This window comes from Papio anubis, chromosome 7 (genome assembly GCF_008728515.1).
Source record: "Papio anubis isolate 15944 chromosome 7, Panubis1.0, whole genome shotgun sequence".
NCBI lineage: Eukaryota > Metazoa > Chordata > Mammalia > Primates > Cercopithecidae > Papio > Papio anubis.
Window position 1 is genome coordinate 157,089,243 of NC_044982.1, and position 17,894 is coordinate 157,107,136.

The 17,894-nt window shown below is 46.7% G+C and overlaps 1 protein-coding gene across 2 annotated transcripts in view; it reads right to left on the reverse strand.

Moving 5' to 3' along the window:
* Positions 1–709: 709 nt before the first annotated feature.
* Positions 710–17,894, reverse strand: part of NIPA1 (NIPA magnesium transporter 1) — a 28,163-nt gene continuing 10,978 nt past the window's right edge. For both annotated transcript variants that reach the window (XM_003900681.3, XM_021940375.1), the window contains 4 exons: positions 16,412–16,459; positions 14,975–15,065; positions 5,547–5,707; positions 710–2,446 (listed from right to left, as the gene is read on the reverse strand). In XM_003900681.3, coding sequence (XP_003900730.1) covers positions 1,935–2,446; positions 5,547–5,707; positions 14,975–15,065; positions 16,412–16,459 — 812 coding nt within the window. In that variant the 3' untranslated portion in view covers positions 710–1,934. The remainder of the gene's footprint in view (positions 2,447–5,546; positions 5,708–14,974; positions 15,066–16,411; positions 16,460–17,894) is intronic.

A 17,894-nucleotide genomic window follows, 5' to 3' on the forward strand; every position in this document is an offset into this window, starting at 1 on the left:
CTCTATATATTAAACTAGTCTCATTTTATTTAGCCTCTTCACTCAACACTTTAGGAAGCTATTCCTTGAGACTTTAGAAATGTTCTTTTTGCCTACAAAAACACATTTTTTCCTCATGAGGAACTTTAATTGGGTATTATTAAATTTTATGTTCTACTTCACCTAATCCACTGGACCCAACCCCATCTTTCAACTTGGCATAGTCCCCCACTGAGATAAAACACTGGCCATGAAGTACATGATACCGTGGTGAAATATTTGCATCACTTCATGCTTTGCTCCCATTTGGAACACATGGATGGGAACATTACAGAGAATGACCTCTTTGATTCAAATACTGGCATAATTAATGGCTCTTTTGCAATTAAGACATATAATGAGAGGTTAGATAAGGAACTCCAGGACGCTCTGCCATTGCAAACAACAAGGAGACGGCTACATCCATTGGCTTTTTGTTATAAATTCTTTTGTAAACTGTTGTGTTGCAGTCTGTAGAAACTAGCCTAACCTCAATTGTGTCCTTTAACCTGTTCCTGTGTGACAGGGTACTTGATTTATGAGCTGTTGAACAGGTTTTCTCCCACTTAGCCTTATTATCAAGTTACCTAATTTATTTCTTCTGAATGGCCATAAATGCTTGCTGATAAAGAATGTGGATCTATTTGATACTGGAGCCCAGGTACATAGATTGAATACAAATAATACCTCATGCTACTTAAATCAACTGTCTTTAATTGGACAATAATCACATGTTAAGTGGGTCCATTTGCTCTAATGTGTCTTTAGTCTTGACTGTCTTCCAATGAATATACAGTCATGCACCATGTAACCAAGTTTCTGTCAAAGACACACCACTTACACGTGGGTGGTCCCACTGGATTATAATGCCACAGTTTTACTGTACCCTTCGTGTGTTTGGAAACACAAATACTCACCACTGTGTTACAACTGCCTGCAGTATTCAGTGCAGTCACATGCCGTACAGGTGTGTAGCCCAGGAGAAACAGGCTGTGCCATTGGCCTGGGTGGGTAATAGGTGGCCCATCTAGGTTTGTGTAAGTGCACTCCATGATGTTCACACAATAAAGTCACCTTACAATGCATTTCTTAGAATGTTTCCCTGTCATTAAGTGACACGTGACTGTATTATTTCTAACTGCCTTATACATTTATAACTTGAATATTGAAATATTAAAGCATACTCAAGGAAGTTGCATTATTCTAATCTAAGAACATATACACAGTAATAGTTAAATTAAGTTAATAATTCAAGTGATAAAGGCACTGAAATTGATTTGAGCTATTGAAAAGTCATCCTGCCAGTGGAACACTCCATCATTAACTCTTCTCTCTCTCTATTTACTATTAAAATGTCTTGGGTGGGGGTGGGGGTCGAAGAGTCAACTGGTCAGAGGATTAAAAACAATTCAATGTATATGCCTCTTATTTAGATGACATACTTGAATGTTATACATGCTTAATGCAAACCAACACAACTACAGACACATTCACTGTACAGCGCCAGAGTTCAAGACAACAATCTCTCATTTCCGAAGTAGTCTAAGTAAAAATATCTCTGCTATCCTGTCACAACTAACCAGAAGGAGCCCATCTTTTCCTGTTTAAATCATGTTAAAATGTTTTAAAAGAAGAGAATATTCATGAAAGCTTCCAGGTTAATGGAAATGAAAATGAGATTCGTCTCATCAGAGAGAGATGGTGCCAGGCAACCGCTGGGCACCTTTGGGCTGCAGAGGGCTGGCTGGGCCTCTGCTCTGGTGCTGAGCCGTGCTCCCCGCTGTCCACCAGACCACCTGTTACTCTCCAGTCAACTCTAACACCATGATCGAGGACCTCTTCTACTTCACATCCAATCGGGGCCAGAAACCACCTCCAACGCCTGTTCCTCGAACCATCCAAGCCCCTGTTGCAATCTAGTCTGTTTTCATATTAGATTTGTTCATCTCCCCAAGGTTGAAATTGAACTCTTTGAACACCTGTATAAGGACAATCCCCACGGAGACGGTCGTGAATCCACAGGCCATCCCCAAGAAGTCCACCAGGCCCACGTTGCTCCACTCCCGAAAGAGGATGGCCGAGGCCAGCAGGACCAGCGTGGTAAACACGACGTAGTAGATGGCCCCGAACACCGAGGAGTCGAAGCACTCCAGCGCCTTGTTGATGTACCTGAACTGGACGATGATGCTGCAGCCGAGCACGGCCAGGAGCACCAGGCACAGGCAGAGGGCTCTCTGGCTGGACGGGTTGTTATGCAAGATGTCTTGGGCCGCCAGCCCGATGCCCTTGGTGGAAGGCACGGTGAAACTGCCCAGCAAGGAGCAGATGCTGATGTAGACCATGATGTTGGTGGGCCCGTGGGCCGGCGCGATCCAGAAGATGAGCAGCAGCAGCATGAGCAGCACGATGCACAGGTAGCCCACAAACACTGGAACACAGACGGCACACGGTCACCCGGCAGCCGCCGCCTAGCAGCCGCAACCCAGGAGGTAGACTAGGGCAGCACCCGTGCCCCCACCCGCCACCCGCCTCTACTGTGGCACAGCCCTGGGGGGCATGTGGGCTCCGGCTTGAATTTATACCAGATCCACTGATTTCATTCCACAACATTATTCCCATCACTTTCACTGTTAAAACATTTACAGCCAGGCACGGTGGCTCACACCTGTAATCCCAGCGCTTTGGGAGGCCGAGGCAGGCAGATCAGGAGGTCAGGAGATCGAGACTATCCTGGCTAACATGGTGAAACTCTCTTCCCTACTAAAAGTACGAAAAATTAGCCGGGCGTGGTGGCAGGTGCCAGTAATCCCAGCTACTCAGGACGCTGAAGCAGGAGAATCGCTTGAACCCGGGAGGCAGAGTTGCAGTGAGCCGAGATCGTACCACTGCACTCCAGCCTGGGCGACAAAGCGAGAATCCATCTCAAAAAAAAAAAAAAAACAAACATTTACAGCTCCTAAATGTTTACATGGTTCTCTATCAGAACCATTCTCCGTTTTTTTGTTGTTTGTTTTGTTTTTTTGAGACGGAGTTTTGCTCTTTGTTGTCCAGGATGGAGTGAAATAGCGTGATCTCTGCTCACTGCAACCTCTGCCTCCCAGGTTCAAGCGATTCTCCTGCCTCAGCGTCCTGAGTAGCTGGGATCACAGGCACCCGCCGCCACGCCTGGCTATCATATTTTCAGGAGAGACAGGGTTTCACCATGTTGGCCAGGCTGGTCTCAAACTCCTGACCTTATGTGGTCCGCCGTCCTTGGCCTCCCAAAGTGCTGGGATTACAGGCGTGAGCCACCGCGCCCAGCCTAGAACCATTCTCTTAACAATGCAAGTCAATGAAGATGCTCCAAGGTTTCAAAAAAGCACCTGGAAATCCAGGGGGCAGGGTAAGGCTGGGGACAGGAGGGAGGACTATAAGCTGTGGGGGCATTTGTGGGTTTTTCAATGACTGGGGGCTGCACCCAGTGGGCAGAGGCATGTGCAGACAGCAACCCCCACTCCCATCAAAATCATCCCTTTCTCCTTACAACTTCTGCATGTCTCCTTGGACTTGTAACTGAAAAACATACTTAGAATAATCAGAGCCTAGAAACTAATTTTATGTATGAAACAAAGTAATTTTTGCATGGATTTAATATACGCTGAATTTTTCAGAAATGCCACTTCCATGTAAATTGAGGGAGGATTGTTCTTTCTTTGATCAAAGCTTGATTAAGAGGCTGGGCGCGGTGGCTCAAGCCTGTAATCCCAGCACTTTGGGAGGCCGAGACGGGCGGATCACGAGGTCAGGAGATCGAGACCATCCTGACTAACACGGTGAAACCCCGTCTCTATGAAGAAATACAAAAAACTAGCCGGGCGAGGTGGCGGGCGCCTGTAGTCCCAGCTACCCGGGAGGCTGAGGCCGGAGAATGGCGTGAACCCGGGAGGCGGAGCTTGTAGTGAGCCGAGATCCGGCCACTGCACTCCAGCCTGGGCGACAGAGCGAGACTCCCTCTCAAAAAAAAAAAAGCTTGATTAAGAGTTATGCTCCATCTGAGGAGGATCATTTTGTTGATGGTAAGACCTCAAGTGTCCAAGTCAATAACACGACACCTCCTGTCAGTCTGTATCTGCAGCTACCAGATTCTCAACCACTCCTCACAAGGTGTGGGGCTGGCCAGCTTCAACAGGTCTTCTCTTGTAGGGGGACCTAAGCATTTACGTATTGAAATGGATGTTTTGTTTTAAAGTATCGTCCTGGTATTTCTCCTTTATATTACAGTGAGGGCATTAAACTGACGGTTTGAAATTACGTGTATAAGGAGGTTGTGTTCTCTGTGAAACCCATTCCAAGATCACAAATGGACCTGAGAGGGCTGGGAACTGCTGGCTATGCAAACCGGCAAGTGTGGACAAGAAAACCAGTGAGTGTGGACATGCAAACCAGGGTGTGAGGACAAGAAAACCAGCGAGTGTGCACAAGAAAACTAGCGAGTGTGGACAAGCAAACCAGGGTGTGAACATGCAAACCAGCGAGTGTGGACATCCAAACCTGCTGGACAAGAAAACCAGCAAACTGATGTGGAGGCAGTTTTGTGCTGGCACCTGCCTAAACTTGTTGGTAAGCAACACAGGGTAGCCTACTTACAGTGAAATCTATACTTTAAGTCTATTGTAATCACGTAGAGAGTAGTTTTTAATGCACTCAAAAAAAAAAAGAAAAAGAAAGAAAAGAGAACGGGCCCAGTGGCTCACACCTGTAATCCCAGCACTTTGGACAGGCCAACCAGGGTGTGGACGGATGCAAACGAGGGTCAGGAGATGCGAGACCATCCTGACTAACACGATGCAAACCCTGGTGTGGCTACTAAAAATCAGCAAGTGTGGACAAGAAAATTAGCTGGGCATGGTGGCGGGTGCCTGTAGTCCCAGCTACTCGGGAGGCTGAGGCAGGAGAATGGCATGAACCCAGGAGGCAGAGCTTGCAGTGAGCGGAGATTGCGCCACTGCACTCCAGCCTGGGCGACAGAGTGAGACTCTGTCTCAAAAAAAAAAAAAGAAATTATGTCAAAAAATATATAAACAGGGCTATATGAGGAATCTAAACGTAAGAGATGCCAGGCCTTTGTCCTCACAGAGCTTCATGCTGGAGGGAGCGAAGTGCTGAGGTGGAGACAGAGTGGGCACACCAGGAAAGGCATGTGGGGAGGGGCGGGTGGCAGTCAGACTTGGGAGGGTGGCCCAAGGGGAGCCACTGTGGGAAGGGAAGGTACCCACGCACAAGGTCCCAGAAGAGAACCTGAAGGAATGCCAGGCCACGGAGGCTCCCCCCAGGACGTGAGGATCAGGAAGGAGGGTGAGGGCAGAGGGCCAGCCTACGAGCGCAGCCCACTGACGCACGTGCCCAGAGAACGCAGATCTACAGTAACAGATCAGGGTGGACACACGGTTCCTCTGCCCTGCCAGGAAGTGTCCAATTTGAAGACGTGGTTAAAAAAGTTGGGACTCCTAGTGCACACTTTCTTGGCAGTGCTGCTAGAAAGGAATTACCTGGGTTGGTCAGCTTCTCCTCCAGTTCAGCCTGAGTCGTCACACTCTCAGACTTTGGGGAGTGGATAATCAGCACAACAGAGCCTGCACAGCTTAGCAGGCACCCCAACTTGCCCAAGATGTTGAGCTTTTCCTTCAGGAGATAGGAAGCTAAAATGGACCTTTATTGAAAAAAGAGAAATCATTCAAGGTTAAATCAAATTACCTGACCTTTCTTCTAATAGCAGATATTTTATCTAGAAAAACCATTTTCTTTTTCTTCTTTTTTTCCCTTTAAGAGACCACCTCTCACTCTGTTGCCCAGGCTAGAGTGCAGTGTGCAATCATAGCTCACCACAGGCTTGAACTCCTGGGCTCAAGTGATCCTCCTGCCTCAGCCACTGGAGTAGCTGGGACTACAGGTGCATGCCACCACACCCGGCTAATTTTTTAAAAATTTTGTGTAGAGACTGGGTCTCACTGGATTGCCCAGGCAAGTCTCAAACTCCTGGGCTCAAACAATCCTCTTGCCTTGGCCTCCCAAACTGCTGGAATTATAGGTGTGAGCCACCATGCCTGGCCAGGATTTTCACACCAATTCCATGTATAACCACTACGTAGTTAATGATACACATTACTTACACCACTATATTACTATGTCAGCACATACAAAATATATCAGAGTATAAAAAGTTTTATGATTGACCAAAAATAAAAGCAATGCTTCCTTACTTATAAAAGGAACCAATCAAAAATACTAATATCTATGCTACGTGGAAAAGTAGGGTGCAAAAAGTGTCAAAATAATTATAAGTAATGCATGATAAAAACACAAAAGTGAAAAAAGCACAAACAAAAGAAAAAATAAACATGCTAACAGTAATTGCAATATAGTAGAAGTAGTAGGGGTGGTTATTTCCTCTAACACTGAAAACTTTTAAAAAGTGGTCACATTACTAATGCATTCTTCAATAACATCTATAATCTTCAGGCTGCTAACGTGTTTCTTCTCTTATTCCCCTGTGTAGTTATCAGTATACAATCTGAATTGGAACACCTTGCCCTCAGTAAGTCACCGGACTGGTCATTTTCACTTTACTCATGTCTGTGCTGAAGACAGTCGGAAAACAGGAACGTCCAGGCCATACCAGGCTCAGGTACGGACCAGATTACTTCCTGTAACATTATTTTAAAAATAAGGAAACTTGAGCCTCAGAAAGGGTCAGCATTGAACCTAAGGCCACAAAGCTAACAAGAGATACAAGCATGGTGGTGACACACCTGCAGGTCCTCAACGGCCTGCTTTTCCCTTGTCCCGCTTCACATCCTTGTCCCTAGACAGTCTATTCTTAAGAAGCTCCCAACAGTGTCGTTGGGGAAAGAAGCGTCATCACTGAAAGAAACAACAAAAGACATACGAATACACGACTAGATGTTGAATAGAGAAGCTCCATTGAGTAGCTGCCGAAACAAGTAGAAGCCAGAAACGCAGGGGGCTCACAGGGCAAAAAGTGGGCCTGGAACTGGCCTGGAACAGGGTGGACTATGACAAGGTGGGAAAGGGCTGCCATGCACCAAAGGGGAAAGTATGAGCCATAAGGCCAAATCATCTCTTACTCCATTGTGGAATACCAGAGGACAGTGCCATTTTCATTCATTCATTCATTTATTGAGACAGAGTCTCACTCTGTCACCCAGGCTAGAGTGCAGTGCTGCGATCTCAACTCACTGCAACCTCTGCCTCCCGGGTTCAAGCGATTCTCCTGCCTCAGCCTCCTGAGTAGCTGGGATTACAGGTGCTCACCACCAGGCCCCGGGTGATTTTTTTATTGTAGAGACGGGGTTTCACCATGTTGGCCAGGCTGGTCTCAAACTCCTGACCTCAAGTGACTCACCTACCTCGGCCTCCGAAAGTGCTGGGATTACAGGCATGAGCCACTGCGCCTGGCTGACAGTGCCATTTTTAATTGGGTTATCTGACTTTTTACTGATGCATTGTAAGAGTTTTTGTTTCATTTTGTTTTGTTTTTTTGAGACAGAGTTTCCCTCTTCTTGCCCAGGCTGGAGTGCAATGGCGCAATCTTGGCTCAATGCAACCTCCACCTCCTGGATTCAAACAATTCTCCTACCTCAGCCTCCCAAGTAGCTGGATTACAGGCATGTGCCACCATGCCAGGCTAACTTTTTGTATTTAGTAGAGATGGGGTTTCACCATGTTGGCCAGGTTGGTCTCGAACCCCTGACCTCATGATCTACCTGCCTTGGCCTCCCAAAGTGCTGGGATTACAGGCGTGAGCCACTGTGCCCGGCAAAAGGTTTTATATATTCTAACTACAAGTCCCTTATCAGACATATACTTTGAAATTTTTTCTCCCACTCCATGAGTTTTCAATTCATTGCTGGCATCCTTTTAAGCACAAAAATTTTTAATTTTGATGATATCCAATGTATCTATTTTTCTTCTGTTGTTTGTGCTTTTGTGCTTTAAGTGTCATACCTAGGAAACCATCACCTAATCCAAGGTCATAAAGACTTACACCTATGTTTTACTTCTAAGAGTTTTACAAGTTTAGTTCTTACATCTAAGTCTTTGATTTGTTCTTAGTTGACGTCTGTATACGGTGTGAGGCAGGAGCGCACTTTCATTCACTTGCAGGTGGATATCCACCTGGCTCAGCATCATGTGTTGAAAAGACTATTCTTTCCCCCACTAAATTGTCTTGGTACCACTGGCAAAAATCAATTGACTGTAAACATGAGCGTTTGTTTCTAGAATCTCAATTATATTCTATTGATTTACATGTCTTTCTTTATCCCAGTACCACATTGGGTTTTTGTTTGTTTGGGTATTGAGATGGACTCGCTCTGCCACCTAGGCTGGAGGATAGGGGCATGATCACAGTTAACTGTAGCCTCCAACTCCCAGGCTCAAGCAATCCTCCTGCCTCAGCCTCCTGAGTAGCTAGGACCACAGGTATGTGCTGTCATGCCTGACTAATTTTTTACAGGGATGGGGGTTTCACTATGTTGCCCAGGTGACCACGCTGTTTTGATTATTGTAGTTTCATACAGTGTTGTGAAATTGGGAAGTGTGAGTTCTCCAACTTTGTTGTTGTATTTCAAGATTGTTTTCTCATTTTGAGTCCCTTCCAAATCCTATGAATTTTATGATCAGTGTGTCATTTTCTGTAAAGAATTCAGCTAGGAGTTTGATATAAATTATATTGAATCTGTAGATGAATATGGGAGTACTGCCATCTGAACAATATTAATTCTGATGTGTAAATACGGGCAATTTATTTAGGTCTTCTTTAATTTCTTTTAAGAGGGTTTTTATAGATTTTGGAGTATGAGTTTTGTACTTCCTTCGTTTTTTTTTTTTTTTTTTTTTTTGAGACAGAGTCTCGGTCTGTCGCCCGCGCTGGAGTGCAGTGGCCAGATCTCAGCTCACTGCAAACTCCGCCTCCCAGGTTTACGCCATTCTCCTGCCTCAGCCTCCCGGGTAGCTGGGACTACAGGCGCCCGCCACCTCGCCCGGCTAGATTTTTGTATTTTTTAGTAGAGACGGGGGTTTCACTGTGTTAGCCAGGATGGTCTCGATCTCCTGACCTCGTGATCCGCCCGTCTCGGCCTCCCAAAGTGCTGGGATTACAGGCTTGAGCCACCGCGCCCGGCCTTTCCTTCGTTAAATCTATTCTATTTTTTGAGACAGAGTCTCGCTCTGTCATCCAGGCTGGAGTGCAGTGGCACTATCTCGGCTCACTGCCAGCTCCGCCTCCCAGGTTCACGCCATTCTCCTGCCTCGGCCTCCCGAATAGCTGGGAATACAGGCTCCCACCACCATGCCTGAGTAATTTTTTGTATTTTTAGTAGAGATGGGGTTTCACCGTGTTAGCCAGGATGGTATCGATCTCCTGACCTTGTGATCAGCCCACCTGGGCCTCCCAAAGTGCTGGGATTACAGGCGTGAGCCACCGCGCCCGGCCAGTTAAATTTATATTTAAGTATTTCATTCATTTTGGTGCTACTGTATATTAAATTGCTTTCTTAATTTCATTTTTGGTTTGCTTACTGTTACTGTATATAGATGTAATTTTTTTTTTTTTTTGAGATGGAGTTTCGCTCTTGTAGCCCAGGCTGGAGTGCAATGGCCTGATCTCAGCTCACTGTACCCCTACCTCCTGGGTTCAAGCAATTCTCCTGCCTCAGCCTCCCAAGTGGCTGGGATTACAGGCATGTGTCACCATGCCTGGCTAATTTTGCATTTTTACAAGAGAGGGTGTTTCACCACGTTGGTCAGGCCGATCTCAAATTCCTTACCTCAGGTGATCCACCCACCTCAGCCTCCCAAAGTGCTGGGATTATAGGCGTGAGCCACCGCGCCTGGCAGATGTAATTTTTTTTTTTTTTTTTTGGAGACAGAGTCTCACTCTGTCGCCCAAGCTGGAGTGCAGTGGCACAATCTCGGCTCACTGAAACCTCCACACATCCCTGGTTCAAGCGATTCTCCTGCCTCAGCCTCCCGAGTAGCTGGGACTACAGGCATGTGCCACCACGCCTGGTTAATATTTTTTGTATTTTGGTTGAGACGGGGTTTCACCATGTTGGCCAGGCTGGTCTCAAACTCCTGACCTCAAGTGATCTGCCCGTCTCAGCCTCCCAAAGTGCTGGGATTACAGGCATGAGCCACTGCGCCCAGCCTCAGATGTAATATTTATATTTTGATCTTGTGTCCATCAACCTTGCTAAACTTATTAGTTCTAATAATTTCTTAGTTGATTCTTTAGGATGCTGTATACAAGATCAGGTCTTCTGCCGGGTGTGGTGGCTCATGCCTGTAATCCCAGCATTTTGGGAGGCTGAGGTGGGTGGGTCACCTGAAGTCAGGAGTTCAAGACTAGCCTGGCCAACATGGCAAAACCCCATCTCTACTAAAAATACATAAATTAGCTGGGCATGGTGGCAGGCACCTGTAATCCAAGCTCCTTGGGAGGCTGAGGCAGGAGAATCACTTGAACCCAGGAGGCAGAGGTTGCAGTGAGCCGACAGCACACCACTGCACTCCAGCCTAGGCAACAGACTGAGATTCCATCTAAAAGAAAAAAAAAGAAAAAAAGGCCGGGTGTGGTGGCTCACACCTGTAATCTCGGCACTTTGGGAGGCCGAGGAGGACGTATCACAAGGTCAGGAGATTGAGACCATCCTGGCTAACACGGTGAAACCCCATCACTACTAAAAATACAAAAATTAGCCGGGCATGGTGGCGCTCACCTGTAGTCTCAGCTACTTGGGAAGCTGAGGAAGGAGAATCACTTGAACTCGGGAGACAGAGGTTGCAGTGAGCTGAGATCATGCAGCTGAACTCCAGCCTGGCAACACAGCGAGACTCTGACTCAAAAAAAAAAAAAAAAATCAGGTCTTCTGCCAATAAAGGCAATTAACTTCTTCCTTTTCTTTCCAATATGAATGCCTTTTAATTCGTTTGCTTGCCTAATTGCTTTGGCTATAACATCTAGCACAATGATGAATAGATGAGGTGAAAGTAGACAGCTTGTTTCTTTTTTTTTTTTTTTTTGAGACGGAGTCTCACTCTGTCGCCCAGGCTGGAGTGCAGTGGCCGGATCTCGGCTCACTGCAAGCTCCGCCTCCCGGGTTCACGCCATTCTCCTGCCTCAGCCTCCCGAGTAGCTGGGACCACAGGCGCCCGCCACCTCGCCCGGCTAGTTTTTTGTATTTTTTAGTAGAGACGGGGTTTCACTGTATTAGCCAGGATGGTCTCGATCTCCTGACCTCGTGATCCACCCGTCTCGGCCTCTTCTTCCTGATCTTAAGGGGAAAACATCAACTCTCATACCATTAAGTATGATGTTAGCTGGGGTACTTTCACAGAGGCCCTTTGTCAGTTTAGGAAGTTATTTTCTATTCCTAGCATACTGAGAGTTTTCATCATAAAAGAGTATTGAATTTTACTACATAATCTTTGTGTGTCTTTTGAGATGGTCACATGGTGATTATTCTGTTGCTGTGGTATATTACACTAATTTATTTTCAATGCTAAATCCACAGTGCATGAGACTGAGACAAATCCCACTTGTATAATCAGAGAATAGTGTATTGATGGAGGCAAGCGGGTCAGTATGTTTAGTTCAGCAGGTGCTGCATCTGGATTCACAGGGGAGATGGGTTCATTGCTTTAGTTATTTTCAATGAGCTTTATTTTTTCTCTATCTTTTTTTTGGGGGGAGGGGACAGAGTCTCGCTCTGTCGCCCAGGCTGGAGTGCAGTGGTCTCCACTTACTGCAAGCTCCGCCGCCTCCCGGGTTAACGCCATTCTCCTGCCTCAGCCTCCCTAGAAGCTGGGACTACAGGCGCCCGCCACCACGCCCGGCTAATTTTTTTTTTTTGTATTTTCAGTAGAGACGGGGTTTCACCGTATTCGCCAGGATGGTCTCGATCTCCTGACCTCAAGTGATCTGCCCGCCTCGGCCTCCCAAAGAGTTGGGATTACAGACGTGAGTCACACCGCGCCCGGCCTGCATCTTGGTACTATTCTTAAAATCCTGTGTCCTTTCTGATAATGATATGAAAATATTTCCGCATAACAGTTTAATTGTCAAACCTCTTTTTAGACACAGCATGTGAAGACGATTACTTTATCATACATTACACTATTACAGAAATAAGTGAACCTATTTGGGAGCTCTCTATTCTATTCACTGCTACACAGACTTATTTTTCCAGTGCCACATTCTTTTCATTTATGTTTCTATGTAATTCCAGCAACCCCATCCCACTATCAAGAACAGAACTGCTTTTAAAATATACATATATACATACATGTCGGCCGGGCGCAGTGGCTCAGGCCTGTAATCCCAGCACTCTGGGAGGATGGCAGGCAGATCACGAGGTCAGGAGATCAAGACCATCCCGGCTAACACGGTGAAACCCCGTCTCTACTAAAAATACAAAAAATTAGCCGGGCGTGGCGGAGGGCGCCTGTAGTCCCAGCTACTCAGGAGGCTGAGGCAGGAGAATGGTGTGAATCCAGGAGGCAGAACTGGCAGTGAGCTGAGATCGCACCACTGCACTCCAGCCTGGGCGCAGCCTGGGCGACAGAGCGAGACTGTCTCAAAAAAAAAAACCAAAAAACAAAACAAAACATATATACATACATATATGCACACTTTGATAATCATCTTAGATTTTTTTTCCAAATTAATTTTAGTTTTATTCTGTTTAAAAGAAAAGGTCTTCCTGGGACTCCGAGTTGAAGACAGGCTTTTTATCCAGAATCCCATCTGACATGGGAATAACACCCTCCTGCAGACGTGGAGCAGCGAACGTTTCTGGCAAAGTGACTTAACCATCAATGTGCACGAGAACAGTCCTAAGGAAATTAACTGAGCAAAGCATTTTAGTATATGTGCATTCAATGTGCCACGTGCCCAGATCACCAGGTCAGGTTGTTTATCTGCCTGATTATCTTTCGGGGGACGGGTGGCCGAAGCTGAGGAGTGATTCCCAAAGTGAGAACACTCTTGCCCTCGCAGCGCCTCAGAGCCATCCAAAACGCAAAGTGACGCCAAGCCACACGATAGCGGTGTATGTATTCTCGAGAAAAATGTGCCCCACACACACTCTCCAAGCGTCACATGTGAAAAACGTGGTATTTAGGTCACAGAACCCCAATGCCTAAGGGACTCTAAGGTGTAAACTTCAATACATCCATCATGGACACACTTCTCTGCAAGGAATTGGGCGTCTGTCCGGAATACAGCAGAAAACCAATGTATCCATGAGTTAGAAACTTGGATTTTATTTCTCTTCTACCCTATTTCTATTTATAATGATTTCTTCAAAGACAAATCAGAATATAAACAGGTTCACACAAGGATATATGTTATTTAATAAGTATCTCATAAATCATTTTCACAGTAAGTAGAGACTCTAGTTGCAATGTTTGATAGCTTGCAGCCCTCAAGTTCCCATTCCCTGCCCTTTCCCCTTTGCCCCACATTTGGGCAACCTGATAAGAAGCCTACTCACGTATATCAATTAAAAGGATGATTTAAAATGGAGAAATAAAATGTTTAAAATTTAATAATAAGAAAATTAAATTAAAATCTTAAAAAAGAGCCTGCACACACCCTGGGTCCCTAGAGTCCTCAGGCCCAGTCTCGGTCCCTTGTAGGCCAAGCCACAATCCATGCCAGCCCGACCTAAGCATGCAAACCACCCCCAGTCCAGTCCACCCCACCCCCTAACAATAAAACAAAGGTGGCCGGGCGCAGTGGCTCAAGCCTGTAATCCCAGCACTTTGGGAGGCCGAGGAGCCCAGTGGGATCCGAGGAGTCAGGAGAGATCGAGATCATCCTGGCTAACCATGAGTGTGCGATCTCTACTAAAAATGCAAAAACTAGGCAGGAGTGGCAGCACCGCCTGTAGTCCCAGCTGCTCTCAGGGCTGAGGCAGGGAGAATGGCGTAAGCGAGGCCCGAGGCTTGCAGTGAGCTGAGGAGTCCGTCACTACACTCCAGCCTGGTGACAGGCTGAGACTCCGCCTCAAAAAAAAACAAATCAAAACAAAAACCCAAAGGTCCCCCTCCCTCTTATCTCACTGAGAACCAAACCCGGGCCCTTCTCCTAAGAAAATCCATGGCAGCTGACTGCGTCAGTCATAAACCCTATTCCACATCCCCCAGGGCCGTGTGTTACTCATCCCAACCTCTGTACCTGGGCTGAGGTGGGGACTGGCCGGCATCCAGCAAGGAATGCTAAGCACCCCAATAAAACACCAAGTGACTCATTTTGCTTAATGAGTTCTCAGAATAACGTGCCAAGGTGTCAGAAGACTCTCTAGTCTCTAAGATGTACTCCAGGACAGCGGCCAGAAGCATGTGAGCAGCAGATTCACTGAGATGCATGAATGAGTTAGAATTTCAAATATACTAAATGTCTAAGAAAAGGGTTAATACCCAGAACTATATTTGAAGGGATAAAATTAAACAATACAGAGTAGAATACCGAAGATCTATCTTCTCTCTTTTTTTTCAGGCAGAGTCTCGCTCTGTCTCCCAGGTTTGAGTGCTAAGGCGCCATCTCAACTCACTGCAACCTCTGCCCCCCAGGTTCAAGCAATTCTTGTGCCTCACCCTCCCAAGTAGCTGGGACTACAGGTGGTCGCCACCACGCCTGGCTAATTTTTTGTATTTTTAGTAGAGACAGGGTTTCGCCATGTTGGCCAGGTTGGTCTCAAACTCCTGACCTCAAGTAATTGACCCTCCTTGGCCTCCCAAAGTGCTGGGATTACAGGCGTGAGCCACTCTGCCTGGCCTGAAGATCTACCTGCTGTTACAACTTTGCTCTTATTACTTTAACAGAAACATTTAAAATGAAAAGTTGTTATATCTACACTACACATTAAACACCAAACAAAATCTTGGCTCTCACCCGAACGGCACTCCGAGGGCGCCCAGGGGAGTGACCAGGACCGTGGGGACCGCCGTGTAAGCCAGGAAGTTTCCAATCTGGCCAACAGCCACTGTCAAGAAAATCACAAGGATACCGCTTGCAATTACAGAGCTCTCGTTTAGCACTGATCAGAGTTGAATTTTGCAAGGCTCTGTTCCGAAAGGGCTACTTCACTCCCATTACTTGTGAAGAATCACATCTGGGGTGTCATCTGCACATTTAAGGGGTCATGGGTCAGAGGTCAGGCCCCACACCTTCACTGGTCCCATCAGTCGGGTGAGTAGGTTCAGCTCTCCATGGAAAATGCCGAACCTAACCAGCAGTGACTGAAATGGGCGTGGCACTGGGCATATCTCCACTCTCCTAACACATCCTTGTTTTCACACAAATCAGGCAGAACTTCCTGTGCACCCTCTAGTGGTCTGGGATCTACTCCGGCATAGGCAGCTGGCCACGGTGACAGGCCACTGGCACAGCAAGAGGATACAGCACTGCCACACAAGACTGCAGCAGGACATCACCCGGACAGAGCTTAGAGGAGCTCTTCAAGGAACAGAACTGGTATTGCCACGCAATGTCGTATTAAAAGACAAATGTGACAAAGTATATGATGTTTCTTTTTTTTCTTTTGAGACAGAGTCTTGCTCTGTCACCCAGGCTGGAGTGCACTGGCGTGATCTTGGCTCACTGCAGCCTCCACCTCCCAGGCTCAAGCAATCCTCCCACCTCAGCCTCCAAATAGCTGTGAAACAGGCACATATCACCATGCCCAGCTAATTTTTGTTTTTGTACAGACAGGGTTTTGCCATGTTTCCCAGGCTGGTCTTGAATCCTAGGCTCAAACAATCCACCTGTCTCAGCCTCCCAAAGTGCTGGGATTACAGGTGTGAGCCACCATGCCTGGCCAAACACAATGTTTCTGAATTTCAGAGACAATTGTCCTTTATAATACCTTCAGAGTTCTGAACTCATTTAATAATATTATTTATCTTTACATTATAGCACATGACCTGATCTTTGAGTCATGAAACTCTCTGTTAAACCAACTGTGCTGAGACAAACAAGGCGGCCTAACATGGAATTTCACCAAATGCCAACAGCCCAACTACACCAGTGAGCAGGAGCTGTTTTAATTTCTTCGGGCTCAGGACAGATCAGCCTGGACTGAATTCACGGCTAATCGTGGGCAGTAGGGGCCTCCACCAGCTCCTAAGTTGTCCTTCTGCACTCTCATCCTGGGAGGAAGGGGAGCAGGGACATCTGAACTGAAAGGCAGGCTTAGGGTCCGGGGAGAGGCCACGTGACACCCTCTTCCAAAGAACAGAGCCACCCTAGCCCAGCCGCTGCAGCCCTGCCCAGACCAGTGATGGATTCTAAGAAAGGAAAAGACCAGACTTCGCCACACAGGCTACTTACTTGCGATTGTGCCAGCCCACCACACGATGTCTGTTAAATAGGAAGTACCTATAAAAGAAGGAGATAAAAAATGTCAGGAAAGTGGGTTTACAAGCTACGTATGTCAGGAAGAGGTTTACAAGCGAGAAACCTTTTTTTTTTTTTTTTTAGACGGAGTCTCGCTCTGTCGCCCAGGCTGGAGTGCAGTGGCCGGATCTCAGCTCACTGCAAGCTCCGCCTCCCGGGTTCACGCCATTCTCCTGCCTCAGCCTCCGAGTAGCTGGGACTGACCGCCACGCCCGGCTAGTTTTATACTACAGTAGAGAGCGGGGGTTTCACCGTGTTAGTGGATAGTCTCGATCTCCTGACTTCGTGATCCTTCCCGTCTGGCCTCCCAAAGATATGCTGGGATTACAGGCAGGCGGCCGAAACACTGACGTAAACTAAAACTGAAAAGAATGGGCGAGGCCGGTGAACCGCGCCCTCTATTCAACACTTTGGGAGGCGGGGCAATGGGATCCACCGAGTCAGGAGATCGAGACCATCCCTAGCTGTATGGTGAAGAGCGTCTCTAATACAAAAGAAGTTAGCTGGGAACGCGTTGGTGCATGCCGTAGTCCCAGCTACTTTCGGAAACTGAAGGCAGGAAAATATAGCTGCGGGGATCCGGGCCAGACTTACAGTGAGCCGAGATGGTGCCACTACCCTCAACCTGGAGAATGACGAGACTCCGTCAAAACCCGGTAGCGGTGGCTCAAAAGCCTGTAATCCCAGCAGCCTCTGGGGAGGCTGAGGCGGAGATCACGCGAGGTCAGGAGATGAGACCATCCTGGCTAACTACGGTGAAACCAGTCTCACTAAAATACAAAAAAACTAGCGAGGCCGAGGTGAGAGCCTGTAGTCTAGCTACTCGGGGAGGCTGGGGGCAGGAGAATGGCGTGAACCCGGGGCTGGGTTTGCAGTGAGCTGAGGAATCAAAACCACTGCACTCCAGCCTGGGTAGAGCCGGTTTCAGGACCTCAAAAAAAAAAAAAAAAAAGAAAAGAAAAGAATGAGTGTCATACTGTTTATTCACCCTAAAGAGAATCTTTCATTTATAAATAGCAGCATTAGAGACCACTGAAAGTGGCAAAGTCAAGGTATTTTTTGCAACCAACACAAGCTGACCCAAATAAGGAAATGAAATCTTTATACATCAGTTTTCTTTCACTCAACAAGCTACCACAAAGACAGATATTCCTTCGATGGGGTTTTATTTTTATCTCAAAAGGGTTTGAGTCTTTACAGTCCAACTCTCTCATGCATTTACTGTAGCCCATTGATATAAGAATTTTATTATCATAGGGTTTAATGACTTCCTGCTTAAACAAGTTACTCAATTTTCATTATGTATAACTCTTCTGATATGACTCTTCTTTCAGCCATGCAGGTACCACATCCTTACACTCACCTGATGCTCTGACATTTGACCTGAGACTTGCCCAGCATCCTCTCAGGTTACCCC